This window comes from Calonectris borealis, chromosome 11, assembly GCF_964195595.1.
Source record: "Calonectris borealis chromosome 11, bCalBor7.hap1.2, whole genome shotgun sequence".
Lineage (NCBI taxonomy): Eukaryota > Metazoa > Chordata > Aves > Procellariiformes > Procellariidae > Calonectris > Calonectris borealis.
In genome coordinates, this window is record NC_134322.1 from 1087323 (window position 1) to 1115121 (window position 27799).

Below are 27799 nucleotides of genomic sequence, written 5' to 3' on the forward strand. Positions count from 1 at the left end.
GCCCCAGACTGCAAGTCCCAGCATGCCGCGGGGGATGCGGCGGGGCGCAACGCGCCTGCGCGGCGCGGAGGGGGCCGGGGCCGGCCGCGCATAATGCGGCGGAGGTGGTGAGGCCCCCGCGGGGAGGGGGCGGGAGGAGGGAGAGTCACTTATAAATGGCGCCCAAGCAGGACCCCAAGCCCAAATTCCAGGAGGGTGAGTGCGGGGGGGCCGGGCTGGGGGCGGCGGTGTGGGGCAGGGGGGCCTGAGGCGGGGGGAAAGCTGAGGCGGGTGGGGCAGAGGCCTGCTCGGGAGCGGGCGGCGGGGCTGTGGGGTGAGGGGCCCGGGCGGCCCTGGGGCCGCGGGGCCGGACCCCGACCCCGGGGGGCGGCGATGGGTTCCCGCTGCCGCATCTCCCGGCGCTCGCTGGAAAACCCGGCTGTAAACCCGCTGCTGCCGTTCGTTTTCCCCGACTTGGCGGTGGTGGGTGGGCCAAAAACAAACAAAGGAAACGATTTAAAGGGGAAAGAAGGAAGAAAAAAAACATCGCGCTGCTGTTTCTGAAGAGTCGCACGTGTGCCGGGGAGATGTGCCTGCAGCGCGGACGGGCCCGGGGCGGCCGCGGAGGGGGCTCCGGGCGGGTCAGCGACGGGCCCTCTTGCCCCGGGGCTTCAGCGGGGCCGGCCCGTGCTGGAGGCTGCCTCTGCCCCCGGCCGGGTCTCTCCTTTGTCATAAAGCAGAGGATAATTACAGTGCTCCATCTTGCAGTGCTCGGGGCTTTCAGTAAGGCCTTCAGCCAGACCGGGTTTGGGCTGCAGCGTTTGTGATCCCTCAGCCCAGGGGATTACTTGGGTTTTAGTTTTCACTGCTCAGCCCTAACAGTGTGAGAATATGTGGAAAAAAATGAATTCCTGTAGTCTTTGTCTCTCTTCCTGTTCCTCATCTTTCCTACCAATAAGGCGTGGGGCTTTCCTATCCCCTGTTATTCTAAATATGCTTCATTTTCTTGCAGGCATGGACATTCACTGGCATTAAAACTGCTGAAATCTCCTAATTCTGTCAGGATTTTTATTTTCTTGAGTTTGAAACATGCTTATTGCTTACTCTTCCTTGAAAGGGTGCTCAGTTAGGGGTCCTCTTGCAGGAGGATTCATGGGGCAGTATTTGGACTACAGCTGGCAGTTGTGGTGGAATCCATATTTACAACAAAGCACCAGATACTTTTAGGTGAACAAGGGTTAGGAGTATGCTTTTTGTGAGACTTATTTTGCATACATTTTGATTTTAGATAATGGCTGTGGTTGATACTAATATCAGTAAATGAAAATGCTAGACAATGGTAAATGAAAACTTACTTCACTCTTTCCTCTCTTGTCTCCCTCACTTTGGCTTCTAAGCAGGACTTCCCACACATTTGTGATTTATCTTTAAAAATGCATTTTGCGGAAGAATGGCTGGAAGCCGGCCATTCTGGGTAGCTTAAGCAACACTGCAATTGTATGTGCTTCATGGCTGCTTATATCAGAGCGTGTTCAATCGTGCATCAGCATTCCATGCCATGCATTAATGCCAATGGTATTATTAACCTGCAGAAATAATCTAGACTTTAATGTATGATTCACATTATAATAATTGATGTAAAATCAAGTGAACTGCAGAAACTAAAACTTAAGTAGAATTCCAGGCTGAAATTATGTTCACAGCTGTAGGAATATGAGCAACCTAAATCTAGTACAGAAGTTAAAATTTTTAGGCTTTTTTCCGCAAATGCAGATGTGTGTGTGATCTCAACTGTAACACTGAAAGGGAGACAAGTACAGTAAAGAAAGCTTCCTGTAGGCCTAAAACTTAAATGCTTTATTGTGGCCCTTCCAGCATGACAAACGAAAATTATTTTAATTGTAGATTTTTCAAGCTAAACGTATATCTAATAAACGTATATCTAAGAGTGGGAAGTATACTTAGAAGTTATCCATATTGGCATTTTTCACAAAGCAGAGTGTGAGGAGGAGACTGAATTTATTGTGAAAAACCTATGAGAGCTAGGAAGACCTAAATGTCAAGCTAGAAGTACGAGTCTACCCCTTGAAACGAAGGGACTGATGGTTTTATGTAGGCATGAGAAATGAGATCAGCATTTGGACAAATACGATTTAAGAGTTGTAGGTACTTCAGGTGTTCTGCATCTCGATGCTGACTTTTTTTAAAGCAAATACAAAAGGATCTGAGATGTCAGATTCATCTTCTGAGTTGCTTAAGGTAGATTTTTCTTCTGCCGATGCTGATGAGACTTCTGTGTTTTCTGGTCTGTTCTGAAGATGCTAGCTAGCCTGCCACTCTGATACCGATGGGAAGGCTTCCTTGGTAGTTGTATCCTTGATCCACAGATCAGGAACCTCTTGTTTCTATAAATACTCTGCATGTAAAACAGTCGAAGGAGTGGGCGGTTCCAAGCTTTTCCTCAGGTGAAGCTTTTGGCGGCGCGGTGAGGCCAGAAGACGTGCTGGTTCAGAGCCCGGCGGATATTGAGCAGTACGCGCTGGCCAGGTGCCCTTCGTATGCAGCAGAAAGTCTCCATGTAGCTTGGCAGTCAGGGGTGTTAACAGAGCACGTTCCTGTATTTTCTACCAGCTAGTTCAGCTAAAGAGCTGTTCTCCTGCAAATACTGTCTTTGGGTGTTTCACTGCAGCCGTAGGAGAGATTCAGAGGAGGAGAGGCCTTCTGCATGTCTGCAGTAAGCTGGGAAGGAGCAAGGAAGAAGGCATCCAGACTTGTGTTACTGGTGAGACAGCCTGCTTCTGCACACCTCCTTCCCAGCCCAGTCAGGGGACTGCATAAGTACCTGCGTAGGTGTACTGGACAGCCTGCGCATGGTGACTGTGACAGCTCTCTTCTGTCCTGTATGTCCCGCAAATAGCGGCAAGAACTGGATGTGTGCTACACCCTGGAGTGTATTATGCAGCTTGTCTCTCTGAAAATGTGAGGTACTGCAGCTTTCAAGAAGGAAACATCTGTACTCAGATATCCTGTGTTAAGTACGTTCAAATTCCCACAATCTAACCGCACAGTAAGACCTTGCCATTAAGGAAAAAAAACAGACTGAAGAACAATCTCTTCCTGCTTAAAAACCACAAAGTGAACAGTTTTTCTTGCTGTTTCACAAACCTGGCATTCTTCTGTCCCACAAGTTGGATTGGGGAAACAATGTCGGGGTCTCTCTCTTCCTGACTTCATTGAACTAGAAATACCAGGTGGTGTACTTCCTGCAGGAAAAGGGGTACTAATAACACTGGCTTTCCTTTGTGTCAGAAGCTTAAGATGCAGAGGTGGCATCTCTTGTGAGAGCTAATTTCCTGCTCTGAATCAAAATGCAATGTCGTGGAGACTAAAGAATCCCTTACAGTAAGACAGTTCTACCTGCTTACTGCTTGAGTGCTTGGGCTGAAGAAGTCCATTTGTATCGAGCCAGTGAGTTTTGGTGTCTGCATCTGAAATTCAAGGCTTTGAAGGAGTTTTCTGTTCCAGCCTTGCAACAGGATGCAAGGGTGTCTGTAACGTGAGTTGGCGGTGGCTGGAAGTATGGGCAGGAATGTAAGTTTTGGTGCCAATTGTTTGCTGAAGTAACTGGCTGTTCTGCGAAACTCTGGGGAGGCTTGGACATGGTTTTCATGCAGCTGTCCTTGCATGAGTGCTCTTCAGGGAGGTCCTCAGGAATCTTTGCTTCATGGCCTAAATAATCAGAGCTCTGATTTTGTACGAGACTGAATTTGCTTCTCAAACACCAGCCTGCTTCTCAAATCAGTATCTGCCTTTGAATTTCTTTCTAGGTTGACACTGGATTCGTTCTATGTTGTACTTGATTCGATGTATTTTACAGAAGTGGCACATTGGTGGTGTTCTAAGATGTTTATCTGCAACTTTCTTTCAGGTGAACGAGTGCTTTGTTTTCATGGACCTCTCCTTTATGAAGCAAAGGTATGTGTGGTTGCTTATTGCTGCAGACGGTTCTGACTGTTCCACAAGAAAATAAGGAATTGTATTAGTTTACCTGCTGTGCCTCACTAGATAGGATTAAGGACTGAAACTAAAATGAAGGAGAACCTGATAATATAAGACATTAATTAGTTTTAAAACCTGGAGCTCTATATTATAGAAAAATTTCAGAAACCCCAATGGTTCTCTGCAGCTATTCTGGTAAACTGCTAAAGGCCGGATGGTCTTACGTGTTGAACATCTGATACACCTGTGTTCCCAGAACACTGGAAAGCATTTGTGCCCATAGGACTTGGTGCTGGTGCTAATGCATGAGCTAGTAAGATAGCTGCAGTTTGAGCTTCCTCAGAGATGTAGGTGGCTGAGTACAATCAGTGGTCTTCAAATGGGACAACGCTGCAGAAGATAATGCTGGATTAAAGTGACAAAGGAAGTGGCATTCTCAGTTCTGGCTTTTTAACTGCAGAAACCATGCATTGCAAATTTGTGACTTGGAGGAGTATCCCTACTGCTTCAGTGGCAGGCCTCTGCTGCCACACTTTCAATGATGTGCTTTTCTGGTGGGCCTTGAGCAGATGTCACCGTATGGCTCCTAATTTGACTGCCTGTTTCCACTTCCTCTGAAATTGAAACAAAGGGCTTTTGTAGCTGTGTGGATTAGAAGACTTGCAGAAATTCCTGGGGCACCTTAAACAGAGATTTAAATCCATTAGGTTTTAGTGTCAGTAAATGTTAACTGGTGGGACAACTTCAGAGAGGTGGTATAGGGAGACAGCTAGAAATACTTGACATCTCTTTTCATGCTATCAGCAACTAGTCATTCTAATGTTAAAATAACACCCAGAGCATTGACAGGGGACGTGCTTGTCTTAAAACATTTTTACTTCAGTGATTCTACTCTGTTCTCTCCCTTGCTCTAGAACTGGAGGACAAGGTCGTTGTGAATATATGCTCAGTGTTGTCTTCTGCCAGTGCCTGCCCAGGTGCTAGTACAGAGAGGAGAGTAATCAAGGCTTCTGTTTTTGTGAAAACAAACTTCTGTCAGCAGCAGTCTTAACTCTTTGGTCAATTAAATAGCCCAGAGCTGCTACAGTGGTGTGCTTCTCCGTGCTGTGCTGTGCCCCTCTTCTCCTTTACCCAAGGGTGGAACGAGTGTTGCAGGAACTGGCTCTGCCAGCTTGGTGCTAGAAGGGACTTCCCAGTTGGCAAGATAGCTTTTGGCTGGCTATTTATGTCGAGAGTCTGGATCCTTCTGGGCTCCTGAAATGGCAAAAGGAACTGGGTTTGATTTTACAAAGATACTTTGTAGGTGGTAGTGAATAATAACTCAGCCTTCTTCCTGTTCCTTTGATCTATTTTTCTTCTGTGATTCTCAATACATAAGTTATTTCATTCCTGATGACCATATCCTTGGCTTCCCATAGCAAGATGATCAGAGAAGCACTGGCGTTTGTTAGAGTAGTATGAAAAACTATGACAAACTAACTGTACATCTTTGTACAATTCAGAGTGAAATGAGATTCACTTAAGACACTTCTAACCTCCAGCAGGAAGGAGAATACTTTGGTACAGAAATACATTTGAATGTTCTTTTACTTCATGCTCACTTACATTCTTCGAGACATGTAGACACTTCTTAAGCACGCAGTTTGTATTTGGCTGGCTTTAACTCCAGGACTGTCACAATGAGCCACTGGTGCAGCAGTATATCAAACAAGATTAGGATATACTTACTCTTAGTTGCAAGTCTAGGTGAGACTGAGTTTAAGTTCCATATGCGGCATTTTGGAGATTAGTACTGAAGTACAATGTTCCTCTCTATGTTGACAATTACGGTTTTTTTTAATTGGAGAGGATGCAGGGAGGAGTCACCACAAAAGTCGTGAGAAGATGCTATACAGCAGAGGGCTCTGCCCTCTCAAATACTTAGAGGTAACAATTAGCATGGCAAGAAAATAGCAATTATGGCTTTTGTGAGTAATTTTTTACTTCAGTGGAAAAAGTCCTTAAAAAGGGACTAAAAGCTAGAGCTAAAGAGGGTAATTCTTCATGTTTTACAACACCCTCATTATTTCACTGTTAAAGTGGTACAGTGGCATCTGTATCTCTGTGTATCCAGAGCAAGACTTGATACCCTTCTGGATGAAGTGCCTTATCCAAGCAGAAGTTGGTGGGTTTAATTAGGTATAATGAAGAAGTTCAGGGACATGAGGTGGGTTATGTAGTTTCTGTTCTGGCTGTGTTTTTGCAGGAAGAGGCATGTCACTGGCTATGTTTTTCTTTTATATAGATGTGGTAGCCTGAGCTCTTACATGCCAGACTGCAGGGGTAGGAGGAAGCTGTGGTGTTATCGGGCAGCATGCAGAGTTGTTCCAGCTCACCCAAAGATGTTCCTCTGAGCTGAGGCAGGGTCTTGCAGGCTGCGAGTGGGGCTGTACTCAACTATAACGTGAAAAGTTTGTGAGGGACGCTTCTGAATCTGAGTGATATTGCGGAGTGGTTGGAGCAATCTTGTTATGTATGTCTTCCCTCTTTTAATGGTCTCACCTTAATATCAGTATATGAGGAAGTTACTGTATTCATAGGCCAATCTTTTGATGGAAATGACTGTTTTTATTTACCTTATGTATACATTCTTAATCTAGAAAAAGCCCTTACTGCAACTCTTTCTACTGAATATAATGCTCTCTCTGTGGCTGTAGAGACCCATATTATTTATTTTACTTTTGAAGACTCCTCTACTTCAGCCAGCTTACCTGTCTGTGAGGTAGGGGCCTGCATGTGAACAAGCTCTCTAGTGAATGGCTTTTGGCTAACCTGGGGGTAGTGAAGTGACTGCTTGTTTACTCTTCTGGTCATCCTCAGGGGTTTCTGATCCTTCTCGTGAATGAAGGTGTCCCTTTGGATAGCTGAGCAGAGTCGCTTGTTTGCCTAGCCCTTCCAAATCCGTAAATAGGCAGTAACTTGTGTTAGAGAACTTACTTTCTGCTGTGAAATAGCTGCCAGTATGTCAGTCGCTTGCATGGAAATCTCTGCATGCTTAAACTCTGAAAGCTAATAAAGCAAAACTCACTCAGATCTGTTCTCATTGGTACTGACTGAACTTTCTTCTCTGTTCCAGTGTGTAAAGGTTGCCATAAAGGACAAGCAAGTGAAATACTTTATCCATTACAGCGGTTGGAATAAAAAGTAAGTATTGCATAAAATGAAAGCAGTATTTCGTTTTCCTTTAGGGGAAGATGCAAGCTTTGTCAGTTTGAATGCGAGCTTGATGGACTAGCACTACCATGGCCGTGTGGATAGGAGATTTTCTGGAATTGACCTGAATGACTTTTATACATAAGCCAATGATTTATAGTAACACAAGGAAAACATTGCCTAACTCACCATTTCCTTCAGAGCTGTGGTTGTATAGACAGACTAGCTTAGGCTGTCAGTAGACTAATGGGAAGGCTTTATAGTGTTCTGTTTGTTCAAGTTTGAAAATCGTTACTGTAATTCCTCCCTGGCAGAAATACCTAGTACAAAAACTTCCTTGTTATGTGTTGGTAGGAGAGGCAACCCTTGCGGAGGTGGAGCAAAACTCTCTACTCAAATACACAGTGTACTTTATTTTTATACCACTTTTGGCAGCAAAGTTTGGTAGCAAAGATTTGGAGAAGCATGCCTTAGTGAAGGCTGTGTTCAGAATGGGAAAGGCTGTCTATTTTAATCCTTCACAGGGGCAGGTTTAGACTGTGTTTCAGTTCTTGCCTCTCATGCTAAGGTAAAGTTAGAGATTCTCTTCCCTTCTGGAAAAATGGTAGGATTCTAGGTGAGAGATTTCTGAAGTATAAAGACGTCTCCATGAAATAAACATTCAGCCTATTAAAGGAGAATACTTTCAGGTTATTGCATTTATGTACTTGTCTTTTTTTCTTTCATTGGAATTCTGTTCTGTCACTAGGTTTTGAATTCAGGAAAAGTGGAGTGTTTTTTCTCAGTGATTAAAAGCTTCAGCTCTTCAGACTGCAGAAGTCTTTCAGAGAGCGCTTTTTCCTGTTCTGTTTGGTTTTGTTTCATTTCAGTGCTGCAGACTCGAGTGAAGACTTAGTCACTAGTATCTTGATCTCACTGACGTGACTAAAAGCTGAACTTCATGTTTTAATATGTAACTTTTTAAAGTGCATCCGCACACCCTCCATGCCAAATGGACAGATAAATGTTTTGTTGTAAACACCGACAGTTACAGGGAGCGTAATTGTTTCTTATGGTGGCTGCTGTATATTAATGAGGCAGCATAAATTTGATACTTCCTCTCCTTGTTTATCTCTGATGAAGGGTGCCATAAGTGATGTCGTGACTCCTGCTTTTCTTGCTTGCGCTGTTTGAGTTTTTTTGCCTTCAAGCTTCCAATTAACTGCATTAAAAGTGGCGTTGCTGCAAGATCTAGACAACGGGGGCAATATGACTCCTTGATTTTGGTTTCTATAATTATGGTCCTTTGTTACTTGTTAATTGCTTGACTTCTTAAGTTTTTTTTCAAATATCAACAGTTAGGATACCAAAAAAGTTTCTTCATCATACAGTATAATGTGCCGCACAGTTACATAGCACTTCTTTTGAAGGTCTCTTGCAGCTGTACGGGCAGGAGTGAGATAAGTGGCTTAAATATCTGACCAAAGCACTATTCTAAAAACATAGTCTTAGAATGTGTACAGCTGGACATGTGTTTCTCTGTAACATTTGGATGCTACGCTTGCTTTGTCTTAACACTCTTGAAGGCCTTGTACTCCTGGAGTAGTATTGGTTTTGACACCTGGATGACTGGCAGCTGTTGCTATGAAATGAAAATGACACAGAACTCTTATATATATAGAGCTTTAACTTGCATACTTTAGAATGACTTGGCCACTTTTAATGTGTTTTATTTGAAATAAATTGTCAGATTGCTCAGATAATCCACTCTTTGTCAAAGTGGAATTCTTGCTCGTAATGGCAATTTCCCCAACACCTGTTCTCTTAAATCGTTCACTTCAGATTCTTCAAATATTCATGCCATCTTGGTTTCCTTCACAGACAGAAATCAGAGCTCTTCTTCTTACAGTAAGATCTTATTGCTGAATTTGTTAACCTATAAAATGTTGGAATAGATAAAGGAAACTTGCTTCATAATATAGTTATGGCTACAGGTGTCCCATAATTTAGTAAGAGTAGAATATTTTTTTTTTCTGAGATGCTTCTTTTAAATTAAAGACAGTCCCGTCCCTCCTAAATTGCCCATCCTTCAAGTTTGGGAAACTCTTTGGAGATGACTGAGGGTTACACTTCCCTAGAAAAATCGTTACAGCTTCAGTCAGTGGGGAATGCGTTTGGTAACTTACACTTTCAGTTGTGCCAGTCCATGACTTGACACAAAAGCAGAGTTCAGTCTCAAATTCTGTGAAGCTTTTGATTGACTATTGCGTGTAGAATGCGATTATGTAATGTTTTTGAATGATCGTTTGATTTTTTAAATTTTTTTCAGCTGGGATGAATGGGTTCCAGAAAGCAGAGTGCTCAAATACGTGGATACCAATTTGCAGAAACAAAAAGAACTTCAAAAGGCCAATCAGTAAGTATTTTTGTTAGAAGACCTTGTCAGTAAATAATTCTTTTATAGAGCTTCAATCCAACAACTAATATCAAGGGAAGTTAGTGACTTAAAAAAAAAAGCCTTCAAGAGGTGTTCATATGTTCATTTATTCTTGAGATGTTTTGGCTTACAGAGGTGTTCTGATCTTTGTCCTCTAACAGTTTAGAAAGAGCAAGCTGCTACTTTGTTTTAAAATGGTGACTTGAGGTTTTAAGGCAGAATAGGTTGATGAAATGGAGAGGCAGCCTGACTAACTGCAAGTATGTCCTGTAATGTGGAAATTAGGTGGCTAAAAATGACCCTTGTGCAGTATCTCTAAAATATATTGTTAAGTGGTATGGATCTTCTCAGACAGCTTCAGGCTTTGATTTTTATGAAATACTTTGATTTTTATGAATGCTAATCTTGTATTTCTTTAATGGAAATGCTTTTATTGAGAAGTTGTTTTATATTTTTCAGAAGCAGTGTGCTGCTTCCATGTGATTCAGAATAACAAGAACGATGGGAGGGGGAGGAAATGGGTGTTCTACTGCTAAGTGTTGTATGAAGAAGCCTAAATCTTCTTGATACTGAGTTGAATTTGTTCCTGCTCATGACACATGCTGATTTGCAAAGCCATTTACTAGACATTCTCTAAATGTTTTGCATAACCTGTTACCCGTTGAGGGAAAACAAGCTTGTTTTTCCATTAAAGTCTTACTTATGAATTTACGCTTTTTTTAAAGGGAACAATATGCAGAGGGAAAGATGAGAGGTGCTGCTCCGGGCAAGAAGACTTCTGGTCTGCAGCAGAAAAACGTTGAAGTGTAAGAAGTTTTTTATTTAAAAAACCAAAACAAACCAACCGAGAAAAACCCACACCACCAAAACTCCACCCAAAAAAACTCCCAAACTTTTGCTTGTCAGTTTTACCACTGATCTTTAAATAGTGTTTTTCTTAGAATGGTTCTGCAGGCTAAACTACATTACTTCTGACAGAACCCATACAAAAGCTGTGTTTCACTTTTGTGATATCAAAAAGACCTTTGTTGAAGTATTTATTAAAACTGCCTTCTTAGACTGTGCAGTGTTTAATACTGAATCAAGGTACTGACACTAACACTCTGTACTTTTTTGCATTCTATTCCTCTTAAGTTAGCAAACTGACACTCAAAAAGTGGTGAGTCCTCATAAGACTCGTATCTCGGTGAAATCAGTTTCGATATAGAATTTTATAGTTCTTCCAAGCTGTGCAAGCACTTTTGAATAAAATCCTTAAAATGCCTTGCCTTCTTACTGTAAAATTGTTAAAACTGCATTTAAGGAGTCTTTGTTTTGCTGTTTTTCACAAAACTAAAGCCATATGCTATTAAAAATGGTTTTGCATCTTAAGAGACCAGAAGCAAGCTCAGACATTTATTAGAAAAAATAATTTCAGGATGTAACTGTTAGACTTCTTTCATTCCATCCTTTTTGTTTTTTAGAATAGGCTTGTATGGTGTTATGTTTAGATTCTCATACTGTCAGTACTGCTCTACTGCTTTGCTCATGTGCCGTGAAACTCTTCTATTTGGGGTAGTACTTCACTTAATTATGAAGATGGTCATTACTAATGTGATATTTTGAACTCCTGACTTCAGTTGTGATTCTGGTCTTCATGAGGAAGCTGCTGAAACGATATCAATTCCTAAGAGCAGCATTTGGCAGCAGCCTCAGATTTCATGTCTCATTTATGGGCAACTTTATGTTATGAAATATGTATCATTGATTTGAAAAGTGCAGCGGTAGTGGGTACAGTTGTGTGTTGTTGTTTTTTTTTTTCTCTAGGTCCTGAACGCAGACTTCACTTTAGGATTAGTCAAAGCCAAGCCAAGGCTGTAAAATGGCTCTTGGTCTCTGGAATGGGGAGTCCGATGGATTTGGCCATAATGCTGCATGCGTGCTCCCTTGCGATCTGTTGCTGTAGATTCTGGTACTTTAACACCACCGGTTTGGTGTGCTCTGTCAGCTCAGGACGGACCTCTGACAGGGACCTAGTCACCTGTTTGTCTTCATTTGGGGGTGAAAAAAAACCCAAACCAGATGTCGGTTTAGACAGTTCCTAGTGAATGTCATTAAAATCTAATTAAAGCAGATCTAAATTATGACCATTACTAATTTGGCTGCTTAAGGGGCTGTTGCACCTAAGTCTTGTTGCATTTTAGTGGGAGTAGAATTAATTTCATGTGTAACTTTGACACAGGTAGTGATGACTCAATTGTAAATGTCTACAATTTGCATTATAGAGAACATCCCAATAGTAACTTCAGGATGAGGTTCCCCATACTGGCAGCTTTAGTCATCTTGGTAGTTCAGACTGATTGCAGTGGGATGAGTTGTTCTCTCTGGCTGAGTAAATGCTAAATGTTAACCTGTGCTTGAAATCAAAGTTGGCTTAATCCTCTCAACCACACCTAATAATATTACATCCAAGGGAGACCCACACAGCAAAAATGACTTTATCTTAAGCCTCTGTGTAACTCTAAAGCTTGGAAGCATGTTACCAGGTCTGTCTTTACTCTCTGGTTGAAACCAGCTGGGGAAAGGGAGAAGCTTTGCTTTTCGCTGTCATCGCTATACTAAGCATGGGTGGTTGTTTCCAGCATAGCAAAACAGACAATAAGTTAATTCTCTGAAACCTCTGTTTCATGTTGATTGGGAAAATTAATTCCTTGATGGTGGATTTCCAGAGCTGTAAAGGGGAAGAAGGAAAACTATTGTCATTAGAACAGCAGTCTTGCATTATGAAAGTTATTTATAACAGGGTCCCATATGCTCGTTGCACTGATCTTGCTCCTAGTCTCTAGCCATTACCAGCATCCAATGCGTCCTTCTAAATTAGACCTGTGCTTTTTTCAACAAAGTCTCCCTATTTTTCTTCCCTATTTGGAGGCTGAGGGAGAGGAAATACTTTGACTTATCCCAGCAGTGATGCAGGGTTGTGATACTGATTTATTATTGACCAAACTACTGCTTCTCAGATCCTGCTTACAGCTAAAGGCAAGATGGCTTCTGCAAAATCTCAAAATTTCAATGTTCCAAAATAAAACTTCTGGGTTGTTCTCTTGTTGTAAATCTAAGGCCATTGCAGATACATGAAGTACTGATGGTGGGGAGGGGGAGAAACTGGTCACGCAACTATTCTGAAAGGGTAACACTGTTAACCTATTTGGGCCTCAGAATTTACCTTTTGTAGCATTCTTGGAGGATTGAACAGAGGGAAGGGTAACTTGTATTTTGAAACTTATTCTTCAGATAGCCAAACAATAATGGAAAGGAAATAACAATCTAAGCACAACTTATCCTCCAGGAATGTTCAGTAAGACTATAATATGCTGCTAAAAAGGTAAATTTTTGAATCTTAAATAGATTCTCTTTAAGGCTAAACACTAGGTCTGACATTCTTTCCTTAACTCAACCCCCATTGTGCCTAGATTTTTCAGACGAGATGGAGCGCATACTGTTTGCTGTTTGGAGACCCCTACAATATCGACGCGGTGAGTTAAGGATGGATTGTCAAACCAGGATTTTCATCCTGAAATCCAAACCTCCTTGCTTTCATAGATTTCTTTTAGAGACTCTTAAAGTCCTCAGTTGTAATAATGTAAGCTTTGGTAGCAATTCAGTTAACAATTATAAGTACTGCAGTGTATCGTTTTGGTTTTTTTTAAAGCCAGTATGGACTACCAGTTTTTAGTTTCTCTGAAAAGTATACCTTTTCAGTTGGGGTGGGGTGCAATATGAGTAGTCAAATGCATTCAATGTGTCCACTCTTTAAAAAGAAGTGGAGGACAACTGACTTCAGGTTTTTGAAACTGGATAGTTCTAGAAGGTTACATTTGGTCTGCTTGCTTACTGTGGCCTGGAGTTCTGCTTCCATGGAAATCAGTGACAGACTGCACTGTCTTCTGTAAGTCTTGGGAGCAAGGCTTCTACAATAGATGGTGTTAGAAATGCAAGGTTTGAAGCTGCTCCTTAATGTGCTATATTTTATTGTTGGCTTGAGTCTGTTCAGACTAACTGTTTCTGTAAACTGCAGCAACTGGTTCAAAAAGCTTTTGAGACTATTTGTAAGCAGTTTTTGATCAAATAGAAATATGCATGAAACGCAGGTTGTATACACTTGTTTTTAAAATAATTATTCATCTTATGGTAACTAGAAGCTATCATAGAAAAAAACTTTGTATGGTTATAGCAGGTTGCCAAAAATGAAATACAACACTATAGATACTGGCTTCTCCAGACTGTTTTATATGTAGCTCTGCTGAATTCCAACTTCTAAGAGTTTATGCTACCTTTGATGGGCCTAATATGATTAACTTGCAAAAAATCAGTAAACAATCAGAGTTAACAGGTGCTTGAAAAATAAGAAGGGCAGCCGAGAGTGTTCTGGAGGGAAGATATGGCACTGAATAACAAATTTGAGAATAGCATCTGTTTTTAAATGAGATATATGCAAGCAGTCTCATCAGAGATGCTCTCAAAACAGTATCTCAGCTTGGGGCTTATTGTTTTTTCTTCTAATAGAAGTCTTGTTCTTAATCTGAACATATTACTCAAAAGCGTATGCTCCTGCTGCATGTCTCTTGTGGCATCCTCTGCTATCTTTGGCACAGCTAGTATCTCTCTCACAAGCTACTTCAAGTCCTCTAAATGTCAAGCGGCGTATGAACACTGCCTAATGCCAGCTGTCTAGGGCTGTAACAACACTGGAATGGCTATACCAGCTCAAGCCGGAGGTTTTCCTAACCTCTTCTGCTGTCTGATGGTCACCAGTAACATGCTTAGGGATAACGAAGTGAGTCAAGTCTAGAAAGCTCTTCTCCCCCAAATACCCTTTTTGCTTCTAGCAGTCTGTAATTAACGGACTTCAGAGCTGTAGGCTGTATCCATGTGATCGGTTTAATAACCCTTTGTAGGACTGTCTTATATTTAATAACTTCTGAACCATTTGGACTTCTGGCATCCCCATCATCCTGTGGCAGCGTGTTCTCATTTTGATTCAGTACTGTGTTGAAGAGGGGAGGAAAGGGGATGACTCCTTCTGTCTTAATGTCTGCTGCTTTGGTTTTTTGGCCTTTCTCATCTTTCTTGAGGAAAGATTGATTAGTACTTCTAGCTTCAACTTTTGTCGCTAGTGATACCTCTACCACATTTCCTCTCTTCTTCTGCCCAGTTGTCAGCTTGAGAAAGCCCTTGTCTGCCTGGTTACTCCTGGTATAAAGCTGTTGTACACTACCAACTATTCTGTGTTCTCTACCTCTTCTAGTTTTATTGTGTGCCTCCTAAGGGCAGGTTGCCTGAGCAGGCACAGGAGACATATGTGTATATAATCTGGACTTTGGTTTTTATCCTTTTGCTAATAATGTTTGATGGTTTAATTGAATCTTGATAGAAATGCTGCTTCTCACAGCTAAGTTACTGACCAAGCTGCTTGAGCAATCGTGGCTGATTTCATACTTTTTTCCAATGTACTTATTTTTCACATTTGAATATTTTTTACTTTTTTATTACTAGTCACCTTGTATTAGGAGAGACTTTATGATTTCATATAGCTTAGTTACAACTGTTGTTTTATCAGTTAACTGGCACCTAATCTCCTTTTTCTGGCATTTGCAAATGCATTGAACTCGAATGCCTGAAACCAAGCGGTAGCTACGTTCATTCTCTGCTGCTTATACCTTAAACAGCTATTGTAGGGCGTTTCTAACAGACCTCTAAGTCACTTTAAAAGGCACATGGATTTTAGGAAAGAAAAATATTGTGGACAATAACAAGTATTTTAATCTACCTGGTCATGGACTCGTAACTCTTGTGGAGTAAGTAAACCTTCCAAAGGCTTGGTTTTTTCTTGATGTCATTTGGTCTGTGTTGAATTCTATTTTCTAAGCTATTTTTATTTTCGACTGACAGTTTTCTAGGCATGTCCCAGAAGACACTCCAGTTTAGAGCTCTGAGCATTAACACCGATCTGTTGTGCAAAGATTGCTGGCTTCTTGAGGTGGTAGCCAAGGTTCTGTGACAGATGCTTGATTATCTTTCTTCTGATGAATGTTTGTAGAAGGGTGAGGTGCAGTCTTTCAGTACGTTGTCTTCCATGGCATCCTCTTTAGTTTCACCATTTGATCGTGAACACAGTCCTGTTTTGGATACTGAGGCTGGAAGTTCAGTATTATGCTCTTGTGGCGTGGACTGCTTATTTTCCCTCTGAGTCTGTCACCTTTGATATATAGCATTTCTGTAAGCTGTAATACTGCTTGTTTTCTGCTGATTATCTTGTTTCTATACAATTTCAGATGGTTATGTCAGCTGTAGTTCATCTATTTTTGGCTTTCTAATTCAGTCTCGCATTTTGATCCCCAATAGTTGAATATTATTGTTATAGCTGCATGTTCTTGTTCTGCTTAAATAAAACCCTGCAATGGGGGCTGGGTTAGCTTCTAACCAGAAGCCCTGCTTCTTTGAGGAGGTAATATCTGACTACAGTGGGATGCGCCCTTTAAGTTTGAACTGGGAGATCTTTAGTTTGAACTTTAGCACCTGGCATGTCTGTTCAGTCTTTTAATTAAAACTCTCTTCACAGAAGCTTCCTTGAAACTTCCATGCTGCTTTTTAGTTTTGTTGTCAGCTTTCAGTGAAAAATGCCAGTCAATAGAGAAATATGTGAATGAAGAATAGCAGCTGGGCTTCCAGGAAGGCATTATCTGCCATCATGAGGAACAGCTGCATGTCTCAAAATGAGTCTGCTTGGTCTGATTAATGGAATCTAGCTATCTAAGATGTGCTGCTCATCTTGGGCTACAACTTCCATCAGTAGGGCTGTCTATAACCTCTGCAATACAGATGCTGCATCTTTTCCCTGGATATCGAGCGTGCTGCATGCTTCAATTACTGGACATAAGAGCAGCACTTCACCTTGCACAGCTGCCTTCACCTAGCGAAGAGTATTGCTCCAGACAGTCTGCTGTACAGGCTATCAAAAATCTGCCAAATGCTAATGTTTTGTCTTTAACCTTAGCTCTTTCTGTTTGTTGCCTAACTCGGATTTGTCTTTTAGACTTTGCAAACAGATGGGTGCTTTGACTTGAAGCAGAGGCATATGACTTGAAATATAAGGAATCAGGAAATGTAAGGAATGAGGTGGGAGAGCACAAGCAACTGCCTAGAATGGTTTATGCTAGACTTTGTGCTTCAGTAACATAGATGCGGTTTACTGTCTTAATTGCAGTAGTTCTTTAAGTACTTTATATTGCCTGTCCCAGTTTTTTAAGACTCTGCTTCTAGACTAATGCTTAACATTATTTTTATCTTGTGATTTTAATTCTGGAAAGAACTCCCTGTTCCTCCTTGTTTATTCTAGGTTTGGAAGAAAAAACTTTCTCTTCAATACACAAGTCCGTTATCAGTGACTTAACTTGGCAATTGTTCCTTCTTCCTGGAGAGAGATGATCTTTATTCTGCCCACAGTTTAAGCCTAATGCTTGTTTAACTTGAAGCTTGAAAAAAGCCTTACTCTTCCTATCTTCAGACCTTCCTAGAAACTCTGCCTCCTTCCTGACCCAGATAAACCCAGTTCAAAGCCTGAATACAAGAGTCACTTGACATAGTGTTCTCAAGGAAATAATCTGTACTGGTAAAGAGTTTTATCCACACAATCTGCAATTTTTTGAGAGGTTTAACTGGACTCCTATTAATGGTGAACAAATTGAAACATGACTAGTAGTACTCTTAATCAAAAATTTTCTGAAAATGGTTAGTAAATATACAAAGTTCAGATAACAAAAGTACTTGTTAGGACAGTTAATTTTGTCATTGATACTCTTGACCGATCTGAATATTTACATGTCGTGTGCATTGTATTTCAGCTGTCTTTAAAATTTTTGGAAGTACAGCTTTTCATTTGGAATAAAAATAAGGGCTAAGGATAGAGACTTTAGAGAAGTGTGACGTGTGTAAATTAGAAACAGTAAGTTCAGAGAAGCATTTGGAAGAAGATAAATATTAGGGACAACACTATTTAGTAATGTTCCAAATGTTTCTAGTAAGTGGCAAGTGTAATCACGATCTCCCCTAAAAGTTGATGATGGAATTGTAGGCAGTCCGTGCAGCTTCATGCATATAATTCTGCTAGTGCTATTTAAACTTCCCTCTACTGCTGTAGTGGTAAAACTGTGGTTTTTTCAATACTTTTCTAGAAATTAATTCAGTTAACTGAGATTTATCCGATAATTCCCAGCGCTTCTCTTTCCTTGTCCCATATTTCGTCTCTAAGTGATCCCTGAAATACAGAAATAAAACACCTGCAAATCTAGTGTAGTTTTCCAAGACCACTTGGAAAGTATGAAACATCTGTAGATGTTACTTGCATAAGTGTCAGTCAGTATTGTTTTTAAATACTCATGTATTCTTGGCATGCCTTCCAGCGTTTTGTAGGTTTAAGTTAATGATTCCCCCCCAAAATGATGAGTTATAACCTGTTAAATGAAAAATCTTGCAGTATCATAACTGTGACGCTAAATCACACCTGACATTTCTTTAATGCTTTTATCTGAATACTCCATAGGCCACTGAGTATTCGCTCATTATTCTGAACTTAGTGGACAATTTTTCTGGCTTTCTACTTTCGATTCTTTAAGTACCACTATCTTTATATTTGCAATAATTTGTGTTCTTCTTGCAGGAAAACAAAAAAGAACAAACAGAAAAGTAAGTATGTTTTTATTTTGTATATAAGTGGATATCCTTAATGAAGGATTCTTAGCTGGAATAAGACCTTAAATCTGCCTCAACTAAGTTTACTTCCTATCACCTCTTGGACTTCAAATGCCTCTTCCTCTTAGTCAGGAAGAATACATACTTTTCTGGTTTGTACACAAACTACTTGTTTCAGTCTGTCAAGATTTTGACCTCCTGGAAATTAAAAGTGAAGTGATATCTCCATGGAGCTGTTGAAATAATTTAATAAGTCAAACGTATGTTTTCTTGCTGAGATGGAGATGTGACGTATTTGCAAAGCTGAGTTGCTGGTTCCAAAAATTCTTCCGAAGAATGTTACAGATGCTGACCTATTGGTTTGTTTTTAATGCAGAAACAGCCATCTTTTTTTTTTTTTTCTGTACAGCTCCAGGAATTGGAGAAGGGAGCAGTACCAGTGAGACTCCTCAGCCTCCTAGGAAGAAGAGGGCTCGAGTAGATCCAACAGTTGAAAGTGTATGTATTTCTGATTCCCGCAGGATTTTTGATAGAAAAGAAAACAGGAAGGTTGCTTTGCTCAGAAATACAGACAGCAATACTTTGTCCTGCAGTTTGGCAGTGTGAAATGTTACAACTTGCAAAACCAAGGTTCCCAAGTGGCTTTGAAAAAACTAAGCTATTTCCTTGTTCCCTGTGGAGCCTACAGGAATTACTGTAGTAATTCCTCAGTCCGGGGGTGTATTTCAGTTGTGAAAACAAGGAATATGGGTGACTCTTAGCTTGCACAGTTATCTGAAAGTAATTGGTTTGGCTTCATTCTTTTAGGAAGAAACATTTATGAACAGAGTTGAAGTAAAGGTGAAAATCCCAGAAGAGCTGAAACCATGGCTGGTAGATGACTGGGACTTGATCACCAGGCAAAAGCAGGTAATTTGTCAAAAGAACAATCTGGCCGTGTATAGGTGAGGACACTAAAACTAGAATTTCATGTCCTTTTCAAGTGCAGTGTAGTGAAGTCTCTTGCAGAGTTTGACAGCAGCCTGATGGCTTTACTTGACAGTTCTCATCCTGGTTGGATTCTAACCAAAGGTCACCTGTGAGTAGGACTGTTGCTCAGCAGAGTTGCATGTAAATTTGTAGAATAGACTTTGTCTAATCAAGTGTAAGCTAGAAAGGCAAATAAAGCTTAAATAAGTTTTTTAAATTAAGTGTCGTGTTAACTCTATGCATGCTTGGCCTGCTGGTATGTTTTGAACAGTTTACTTAGTTGGTAGAGAATTGGTCTGTAGGAACATCACATGGGATTTTACCTTAGCTCCTTCCTGCCTTGTTTACCTGTCACTCGTTGCCAAGTTCTGTGAGCATCTTAAGTTGTTCTACAGCTCTGACAGAAAGCTGTTGCGTAGGATAGGGATTCTTAACTTCTGCCAGGCTGGATCCATATAAAGCTTCCTGATACAGTAAATTAAACTTTGCTTTCCATTTTAAAAGTGTAAAACATTTTCATGAACTTTAAAACGTATTAATGAATCATGACTTGTTTCTTGTGTGAAACTGCTTACTAAGGTCGGCAAGAAGCATAGAAAATAATTCTGTTGAAAACTGTTTGCTGTTGTTTGGTAGGTTGCAATTGCGTGCTGTAACTTACTGCTACTCCGAGGTACTGTCTGTGTTCTTGCAATCCCAAACATGTAAAAATCTTGTTCAAGTCCTACGTGGATAAGGCTGACTTTTCTTGGTGAATGCAAATCTTAAACTTGCATCAGCAGTAAAGGTACTTAAGCACCACTGTGTGTTACACTGACTCCAGTTCTGGAGACTTGCTTTTCCCCGTGCTCCCCGAAACGTCTTCAGACTGTAGTGCTCTTGTGAAAGGAAATAGATAAGTGAACCGGGGCCCGTGCCTCAAAAAAACCCTCAGGTATGTGAATTTGCTGTACTACTGAGCCTGGCCCTGTACAACTGAACTAGTGTCTATGGGTACAGGTGATCTGTGTATGGTGTTAAAGATGGAAGTTAATCCTTGGCGAATCATGGCTGGGAATATTTGTCTTCAATTCTGTATGCTCTGATGTAGCTCTAATACTTCTCAGACTCCGCAGGCAGTGAAACTTCCCAGCAGGTGCTTGGCAGGCTTACGTGCTTCGCAGCAATAGTAGTGCCAGGTGCTGAACTGGGATGCAAGAGGAAGAGCAGGCAGAAGAATACGCAAAATGGTCACCGTTGCTTTTGTCACTGCTGTGTGGCCTGGGGTAGGCAGGTCTGCAGGGGTGTGCTTTGCTGCGTACCTTTGACTCGTGGGGTGACTTTAGCAGTTCATCATCAGGTTGCTGCTGAGCAGCACAGATGTTAAACGGAAACGTGGATATAGTTGCTGTTAGGGGTTTTTTTGGTGTGAACAATTAAAACAGTTGGATGTTCCTTTAATAACACTTAATATCTTAATCTGTTAATTTTATTCTAGAAATGTCCTTATGTATGTTGCTTTAAATTTCACATGGAGATATAAATGGCTGCATAAATTAGACAACTTGTGTTTGTTCGGTTTTGCTTCTTGTGTAGCTCTTCTATCTTCCTGCCAAGAAGAATGTTGACTCCATTTTAGAGGATTATGCAAACTACAAAAAATCACGAGGAAATACAGATAACAAGTAAGTAGTGGTCATTTCAAACCTTAAATACTTCTTTTGCTGTTCTTGTTGGACTTGTATTTCATGGAAAATATAGTAACGTTGTTAAACATGTCCCAGCCCTATGTTCAGCTTCATTTTCCAAGACATAGGTGATTGAGGAGTTTAGGAATCTTTGAGGAGGTAATTCAAGAATGCAGTTCTGCTTTCTGGATATTATTTCTGCTTCCCTACTTTCCCTAAGCCTTTTCCTAAAGGAAGCTGACACAAGCTAAGTGAATAGTTCTCCACCCCTTCATTCAAGCTCAGGCTTCCTAGGTGGGTGAATAAAGTCGTTGGCACTTGCTAGGTGTGAGCTGAACAAACTATCGAAAAAGCTACCTGGCAGATGAGCAAGGTGTTAGAGTAGGGGTGGACTCCCTCACAGAGGCAGAGGGTGGGGGACAGGGAGGTAGATGATGACACTTAAGAATCAGATGGGCGAAGCTAATTACTTTGAGGTGATAGCTTTGAAGATTCTTATTTGTAATTACCCCGGCAGTCCAGCCCTGACAACAAACGAGGTGTGTTTATTCTTGAATGAAGCTTTCCTGGTTTAAAGGGGGAGAAACTAGAAATGTGAAGTTATTTTCCTCCGTTCAAGAGGAAGCATATTACTGACTTACCAGGGTGTTCTAACATTCTTTTATGTAATTGTCCTAATGTCTGTTCTAAATCTGTTTGCAGGGTGGAGAGGGGGTTGTATTTCTCAGAGGTGCAGTGTCACTGCCCATTCCTATAGAGTTACTCTTCGGTTAGTTGTGAAGCTGGAGGCCTGCAGGAGCACAGCATTGAGAGGCCTGGTTAGAAGGGGTCAGCTGCCTGAAATACGGGGTGGCTGTCCCTTTCCATTGAGTAGGAGTTCAGTCTGGTTACTTGAAGTAGTATTGTACTTTTAAACTGATGTGAGTTGGGATTAACTTTGGTCGAAAACAGAAGAGCTGGTAAGCATCCTTATAAATACTGACTGTTGCTGTGAAATGACTGCTTGAAGAGTTAATTTCTCCGAGTGAGTGGATGACTAAAAACAAGGCTTTTCTTGGTTTGCCTGAATTCTTACTGAGTTCAGAACAGACCATTTTTAAAAGAGGTCTTGAAATGCATCACTCCTTGTGGCTGTATATTTTAAGGTCTCCAGACAAATTCCCTTGAAAAATCTGAAGGTTTGTAAAAGATTTTTACGATTTTGATGGACTCGCCAAACTAACTCTCATCTTGTGTCCATCCAGTCATTAGAACAAGACTTGCAGCGTTTTCTCTATTTACCAGGGAGTATGCAGTCAATGAAGTTGTGGCTGGAATTAAAGAATACTTCAATGTCATGCTGGGAACTCAACTATTGTACAAGTTTGAGAGGCCCCAATATGCTGAAATTTTAGCAGATCACCCCGATGCTCCAATGTCTCAAGTCTATGGTGCCCCACACCTACTGAGGTTATTTGGTGAGTATGACCTCCAGAGGTTGAAGAAGAGCAGTTAGAAGTATTCAAATGCTTCCTTTTCCTGTCTTGAGGCTCAGTGGGTATGAACTGCAGAAACTTGACAAGCAGCTATGAAACATGTGGCTTCAGTCTTTCCTTACTCAATGCCCCTAAAATGTTCAGAGCCACTCAAAGATTTAGAATGGAAATGGATTTTCAACAGCCTCATTAATTTAGGTGAGCTTCTATATTTTGGAATAGATTCCTGGGCTGCTTTTGTATGCTAACTGTAAGGTTCTAGACTGTACTTAAATACTTGTTAAAGCTGTTGTTTATAACTAACAAGTACTACTTCTTTTGAAACAGTGCGAATTGGAGCTATGCTTGCTTACACTCCTCTTGATGAGAAGAGTCTGGCTTTGCTGTTAAACTATTTGCATGACTTCTTAAAGTAAGTACTTCTTGAGTCTTTCCGCAAGAAAAAAAAAAGTTCAGTAAGCACAGGCTATTGTAATGTGGCCTATTTTCAGTGAACAATGGTCATATAACACCTATATAATCTTGCACCTGTGTGTGGTATCTTCACTGAAGACTGCAGTGAAGCTTTCTCAAACTCTGCTGCACAGTAACATGAGTAAGACTGGTTTTAACTTCTCTCCAGTTATACTGAGGTTATTGCTAGTTAGTTGTGTGTTTACGTATCTATTAGTCTGCACTTTTAAACTGTCCAAGTCTGCTACTTGTTTCAAAATAAATGTTAAAGCATTTATTTGTAGTTGCTATAAAAAGGAGATGACAATTACAGCAAACTATTAAATTACACAACAGTTACTCAACAAGAATTGAGCAAATGTTAAAAACTGATGAACCTTACTAATGTTATTTCTGGGACAGATTGTAGCTTTAGTGCACTGCAGTACCCTGTGGTGCTGTAGACATGTTATATTTAGGATTAAAACCTCATCCTAAATAATAATACAAGACTTTTAATGTGAAATGTTTAAAAAAAAAAAATCAGACATTTGATTTCAGACAGGTGATGAAATACTCCCTCACTGCTATAAGGAACCATGGAGTTACTTGCTTCTTAGTTCACCTGTAAATGTTTCTTGAATGTGAGATTCTAAAAGAGAATTAAACTTCAGTTTAGTGTCTGAGGTGTCATACCTGTGTTCCCCGATGTGTATGTACGAGCATGACTTTAGCAGCTTCCATGCCTCTGTACCCCACTGGAGGAACTTAGTATTATGCTTCTGCAATTTATTTATACATATATGTAGGGACAGGTGTGCGGTATGAAGCTGTTCAGCTGTATGCCAGCTCACAGCATCGGTGCAGCTTTTTGGTTTTGCTGTACTGGCAGATTTTCTTGGTCAAATTTACTAAAACTGTAAACTTCCGTTTGTGATTATGTCATGGAGGAGAGAAATGTTCTGTGTATTTTCATATAAGGCTTTAGTGGTCTACTGATAGTATTTGGAAATACTGATTTGTAAATAATTAGAGTAACAAAGCATTAAGCTGTTTTGCCAGTAAGTACTGGCTTTTACCTCTGTGTGATTGGGTAAGCTATTGGAAGTTGAAAGAAAACCCTCAGCAAGTCCAAGACAACTCTGCAGTAGAATTAGAAATGGATCAGCCCTATTTCTAGGGTAAACTTGCCTTGGGATAGTCCTAGAGTCTTAAGTCGCTCATAGTCTTTTGGGTAAGTCTTAAGTAAACGCAAGTGCTAAAAGAGCTTTCAGTTGTAAAGATAGAAATGTGAAGCCAGTGCATTGACCAGAAATCCCTGAATCCGTTTGATGAGAAGTAATGGCATATAATGCTTATCTTCTGCTATTGCACGAAGTTGACCATTGCTCGTTTTGCTCTTAGCCATCATTCATTTAGCCATTGAAGTTCCATATTTGTGCAGACAGAACTTCATGGTGTCCTACTCCTTGTCCCTACCGCTTTGAGTATGATCAGTAGTAAATCAATTCTTGGTACAGCAAGACTGAACCTCCAATGTCAACTGTTTCATCCTGTTAATCTTAACCTCCCTGTGCTCACTTGGAGCCAGAGTTGCTTGGCAACTTGTTTGGAATTGATTTTTTTGGCATGAGCCTGTCAAGTCTTTAATTGCTTTACACAGCTGACTTTTCAGCAGATACATGTTAGATTTGTACTCTTGAAACCATGTTTTGTGGTCTCAGCAAACACCTGACGATTCACTCATGTGATGCTAAACAACGGAGACTTTAGGCAAGAAGGTAATTTAATCTTTTCATTATTTTTCATAGGTATTTAGCAAAGAATTCTTCTGCGTTGTTTAGTGCCAGTGACTATGAAGTAGCCCCTCCCGAGTATCATCGGAAAGCAGTATAATGCCGTGCTGCTTTGCAATGAAGTGATCATTGGATCCTTGTAATACTGTCCACTCCTACATCTTGTTCTTCACCTTTCTATTGCACATGTCTCTATTGCACAAATTATGTAAACATAAAGTGAATAAAGTTGTGTGTTTAAAATGGAACTGGCATTTTTAAGTTCTGAAGATTTTCTTGTCCCGAAATGGAAGCTTGGAGTTTAACGGGAACTCTTTGGTGTTTCTGGCTTGCTACTGTTGTTTGCATCAATGGAATGTAAAAAGAATGCATTGTGATATTTCACTGTATGAACTCGTCAGTGCTCGTGGGTCTGTTTTGACATTAAGATTTGCTTCACTAGCCCGCTTTATTGCATAGTAATGACAAACCCAGACTCTCAGACCCGTGAGGGTTGTGATCACCTAGTGTTGGTGCTATTGATTAGTTGACTTTCATTTACTTTCTTGGTGTTGGAAGTAAAATCTTTGGTCCATAAATGTATGCTTTTATTTAGATAGTGGAAGGACTGTGACTTTTTTATATTCTAACAATAGAAAAATGCATTATCATATTGTAGTGTCTTGGAAATGTTGGTCTTTCACAGAGCTGTTTTACAAATCTTCAAATAAACTTTTTTAATTTCAAGTGTTGTTTCTAATACTTGTGTTTGCATCAGTCACTACCTTATGACAGTGTCCTGTCAAGTATGATCTAAGTGTATTAAGTGTAGTATAAAGTTCTGCGATATTAACTTGGAGATGCTGTGTTTCTTTTTAATTCTAAGGACTAGTAGTTAAAGCCCATGCGTCCAATGCCAGTGGGTGAAGTGGTTTCTTTTTCTCTGGGATCATTATGTAGTCCGTAAGTAGCGATAATGCAGCTTCACTACCTTTGTTGCAGAATTCTTAAAAGGCTTGTTCTTAAAAGCCTGAACCCCGAGAGCACACTTTGCCTGGCTTCTGTCAATCACTTTCCTATTCTAGTTCAATTTTATATGCACAGGAGCATCTTACATTGTAAACTGGAGGGCAAGTGAGGTTTGCTGTGACTTGCACTGCTCAGGGTGCTGTTTTTAATGTCTCTTGGGAAGCTGTTATAATTGCCCATGCTCCTGATTCTTGTGTCAACACCATTGCAAAAAGACCTGTGGCAAAAGCTGAAATAGGTGGTGAAGAAATGGTTGAAAGAGATGTGAACTAATGCTGACAGGAAAGAGGGTCTGACACTGCAAGGTGCTTTGTGTATATTATTTTCATGGGCAGATCTGTGTTGTACTTGGCTTTGACCTCTCGGTATCAGGCATGTACTTATCTCTCTTCTTGATGTTGCAAGCTCCCTGCAAGCTTACGCACTTTTTCTGGGAAGGTCACTAATGGAATTAACTCTGAGCTGCATAATACATGACTTACACTATTGTGTAAGTCTATGTCCTGTCTAGCTTTTGTTTCTTTTCCTTGCTTCCCTGTGTATTTCCCAAGGCAGCTTGGCTGTGCTCAGGCATCATGCAGTTACGAACTCGCTATTCCAGCCCTCTCAGCTAAATTCTGTCTGGGAGCCATCTCCTGTTCACCTCTTTTGTCTCTGTCTCCTTCTGCCGTTGGGCCTGTTAAACTCTGCTGTAATGGCTCATTTAGGTCAATTTTATAGTAACTGCTTTCTGTTTGTAAACTGTGTGCCTACACACTTCATTACTTAGAAGCTAATTCCCCAGCCCAGTAAGAAGGGAAGTCAGCTAGACCGAATTCAGTACATCAGGTTTGCTTTGCGTGGCAAATGCTTTCTTCCTTTGATTCTGTGTCGGTGGGACAGGATCCAGAGTTCCCCTGTAAGTGGCTTCATCTCCTGTGGACGGCAGAGCATTAACCTCCATCTGGCGTGCATTCTGCACCCCTTTCGCCAGGAGAGCCGCGCTGTTTGGGGCGAGCCCGGGATGAAGAATGAGGCTTTCAGTCACATCTATTAAAAGCGTTGCATGACTTGGCTATGGTCTAAGTAGCTGCTATTCCTAGGCAAAATACCAGGTTTTAATCACAGATGTAATTGCAGGAAACCACAGGATCTGGGGGTCTGAGAACCGCTCTGCCAAAGGGCTGGTCCGGTGCTGGTGGGTGTGAGCGTGCCCTTCCCGCAGGAGGCTGAGGAACCGTCCCACGCTGCGGCCGCGCGGGCTGGCCTGGCGGGAGGCTCCGCAGAGACGCCCCGCACCCCCGCACTGCCCCCAGCGCGGGGCGCAGCCTTCCCAGAGCAGCTACTTGCGTGTAAAGATGGGAGTGGGCTAGCCTGGGCCCAGGGGAGGCGCGAGCAGGCTCAAGTCCTTGGTGGTTGTCTCCTGAGGTAGGTGCCTAGACAAGGATCCGGCTGGGTTATGTCCCACCTCCTCCGTCTGCCCTTCTGTACCCAGACACAAAGGCTTGCTGAATTGATTCTATTTTGTACAGGGCGGTGCTGGTCGCAGGAGGGTCTGCTGGAGCACAAACGATGATGAACTATTTGAAGGAGCAGCAGGGATCTCTTGTTAAATGGGAAAGAACAATATTGAGCGATGATGTGAGTGGAAATTGCCATGGAAACTCGGGGGCCGTGCTAGGGCGCTGCGGCGCTGGGAGGTGCATTCCTACGTAGGAATGCCCAGAGGAGCGGGGCAGGCGCGCAGCAGAGAGCGGCCGAGGGGGCTGCTGGTGGGAGGAGAAGCCCTGGAGCTGTGCGGGAAGTGCAAGTGGGCGCGAGAGGACGGGTGCTCCACTTGCCGCCTGGTATTGTTACAATCCCTCTGTGCTCTTCTCTCTGTTTAATGAACAGCTAATTAGCTACTGCTCTGTATTTATCATGGCCATTACCCAGACTGAAGCGCCAAGATTGTGTTCCGAGTCTGAACAATGGGTTCATCCTTTGCCAAACTGCCCTAAGAGCAAAAACAACCTTTCGCTGTCAGCACGCTTCTGTTTGTAGAACAGCCTTTGTACCCCAGACCCGTATGGATCCTCTGGTGATCCCTTGGAGGTTACCTGGGCAGCTCCCTGGTAGCCTGCTGGAAAACTGAGCGGGACAGCCGGCATGAGGGAG

The 27799-nt window shown here is 41.4% G+C and overlaps 1 protein-coding gene across 3 annotated transcripts; it reads left to right on the top strand.

Annotated features, from left to right (window-relative positions):
- The first annotated feature begins 41 nt into the window (after positions 1–41).
- Positions 42–25381, top strand: MORF4L1 (mortality factor 4 like 1). 3 transcript variants are annotated; one of them, XM_075159666.1, is made up of 14 exons: positions 57–195; positions 3908–3954; positions 7094–7161; positions 8992–9057; positions 9479–9565; positions 10312–10392; positions 13039–13101; positions 18285–18310; positions 18726–18814; positions 19124–19225; positions 20861–20949; positions 22237–22409; positions 22755–22839; positions 24671–25381. In XM_075159666.1, the coding sequence occupies exons 1-14, from the start codon at positions 156–158 to the stop codon at positions 24753–24755; spliced, it is 1101 nt and encodes a 366-aa protein (XP_075015767.1). In that variant the 5' UTR covers positions 57–155; the 3' UTR covers positions 24756–25381. The 3 variants fall into 3 exon arrangements, with proteins under 3 accessions (XP_075015768.1, XP_075015767.1, XP_075015769.1); XM_075159667.1 differs by lacking the exon at positions 8992–9057 and having other exon boundaries at positions 42–195; XM_075159668.1 differs by lacking the exons at positions 3908–3954; positions 8992–9057 and having other exon boundaries at positions 105–195.
- The last annotated feature ends 2418 nt before the right edge of the window (positions 25382–27799 follow it).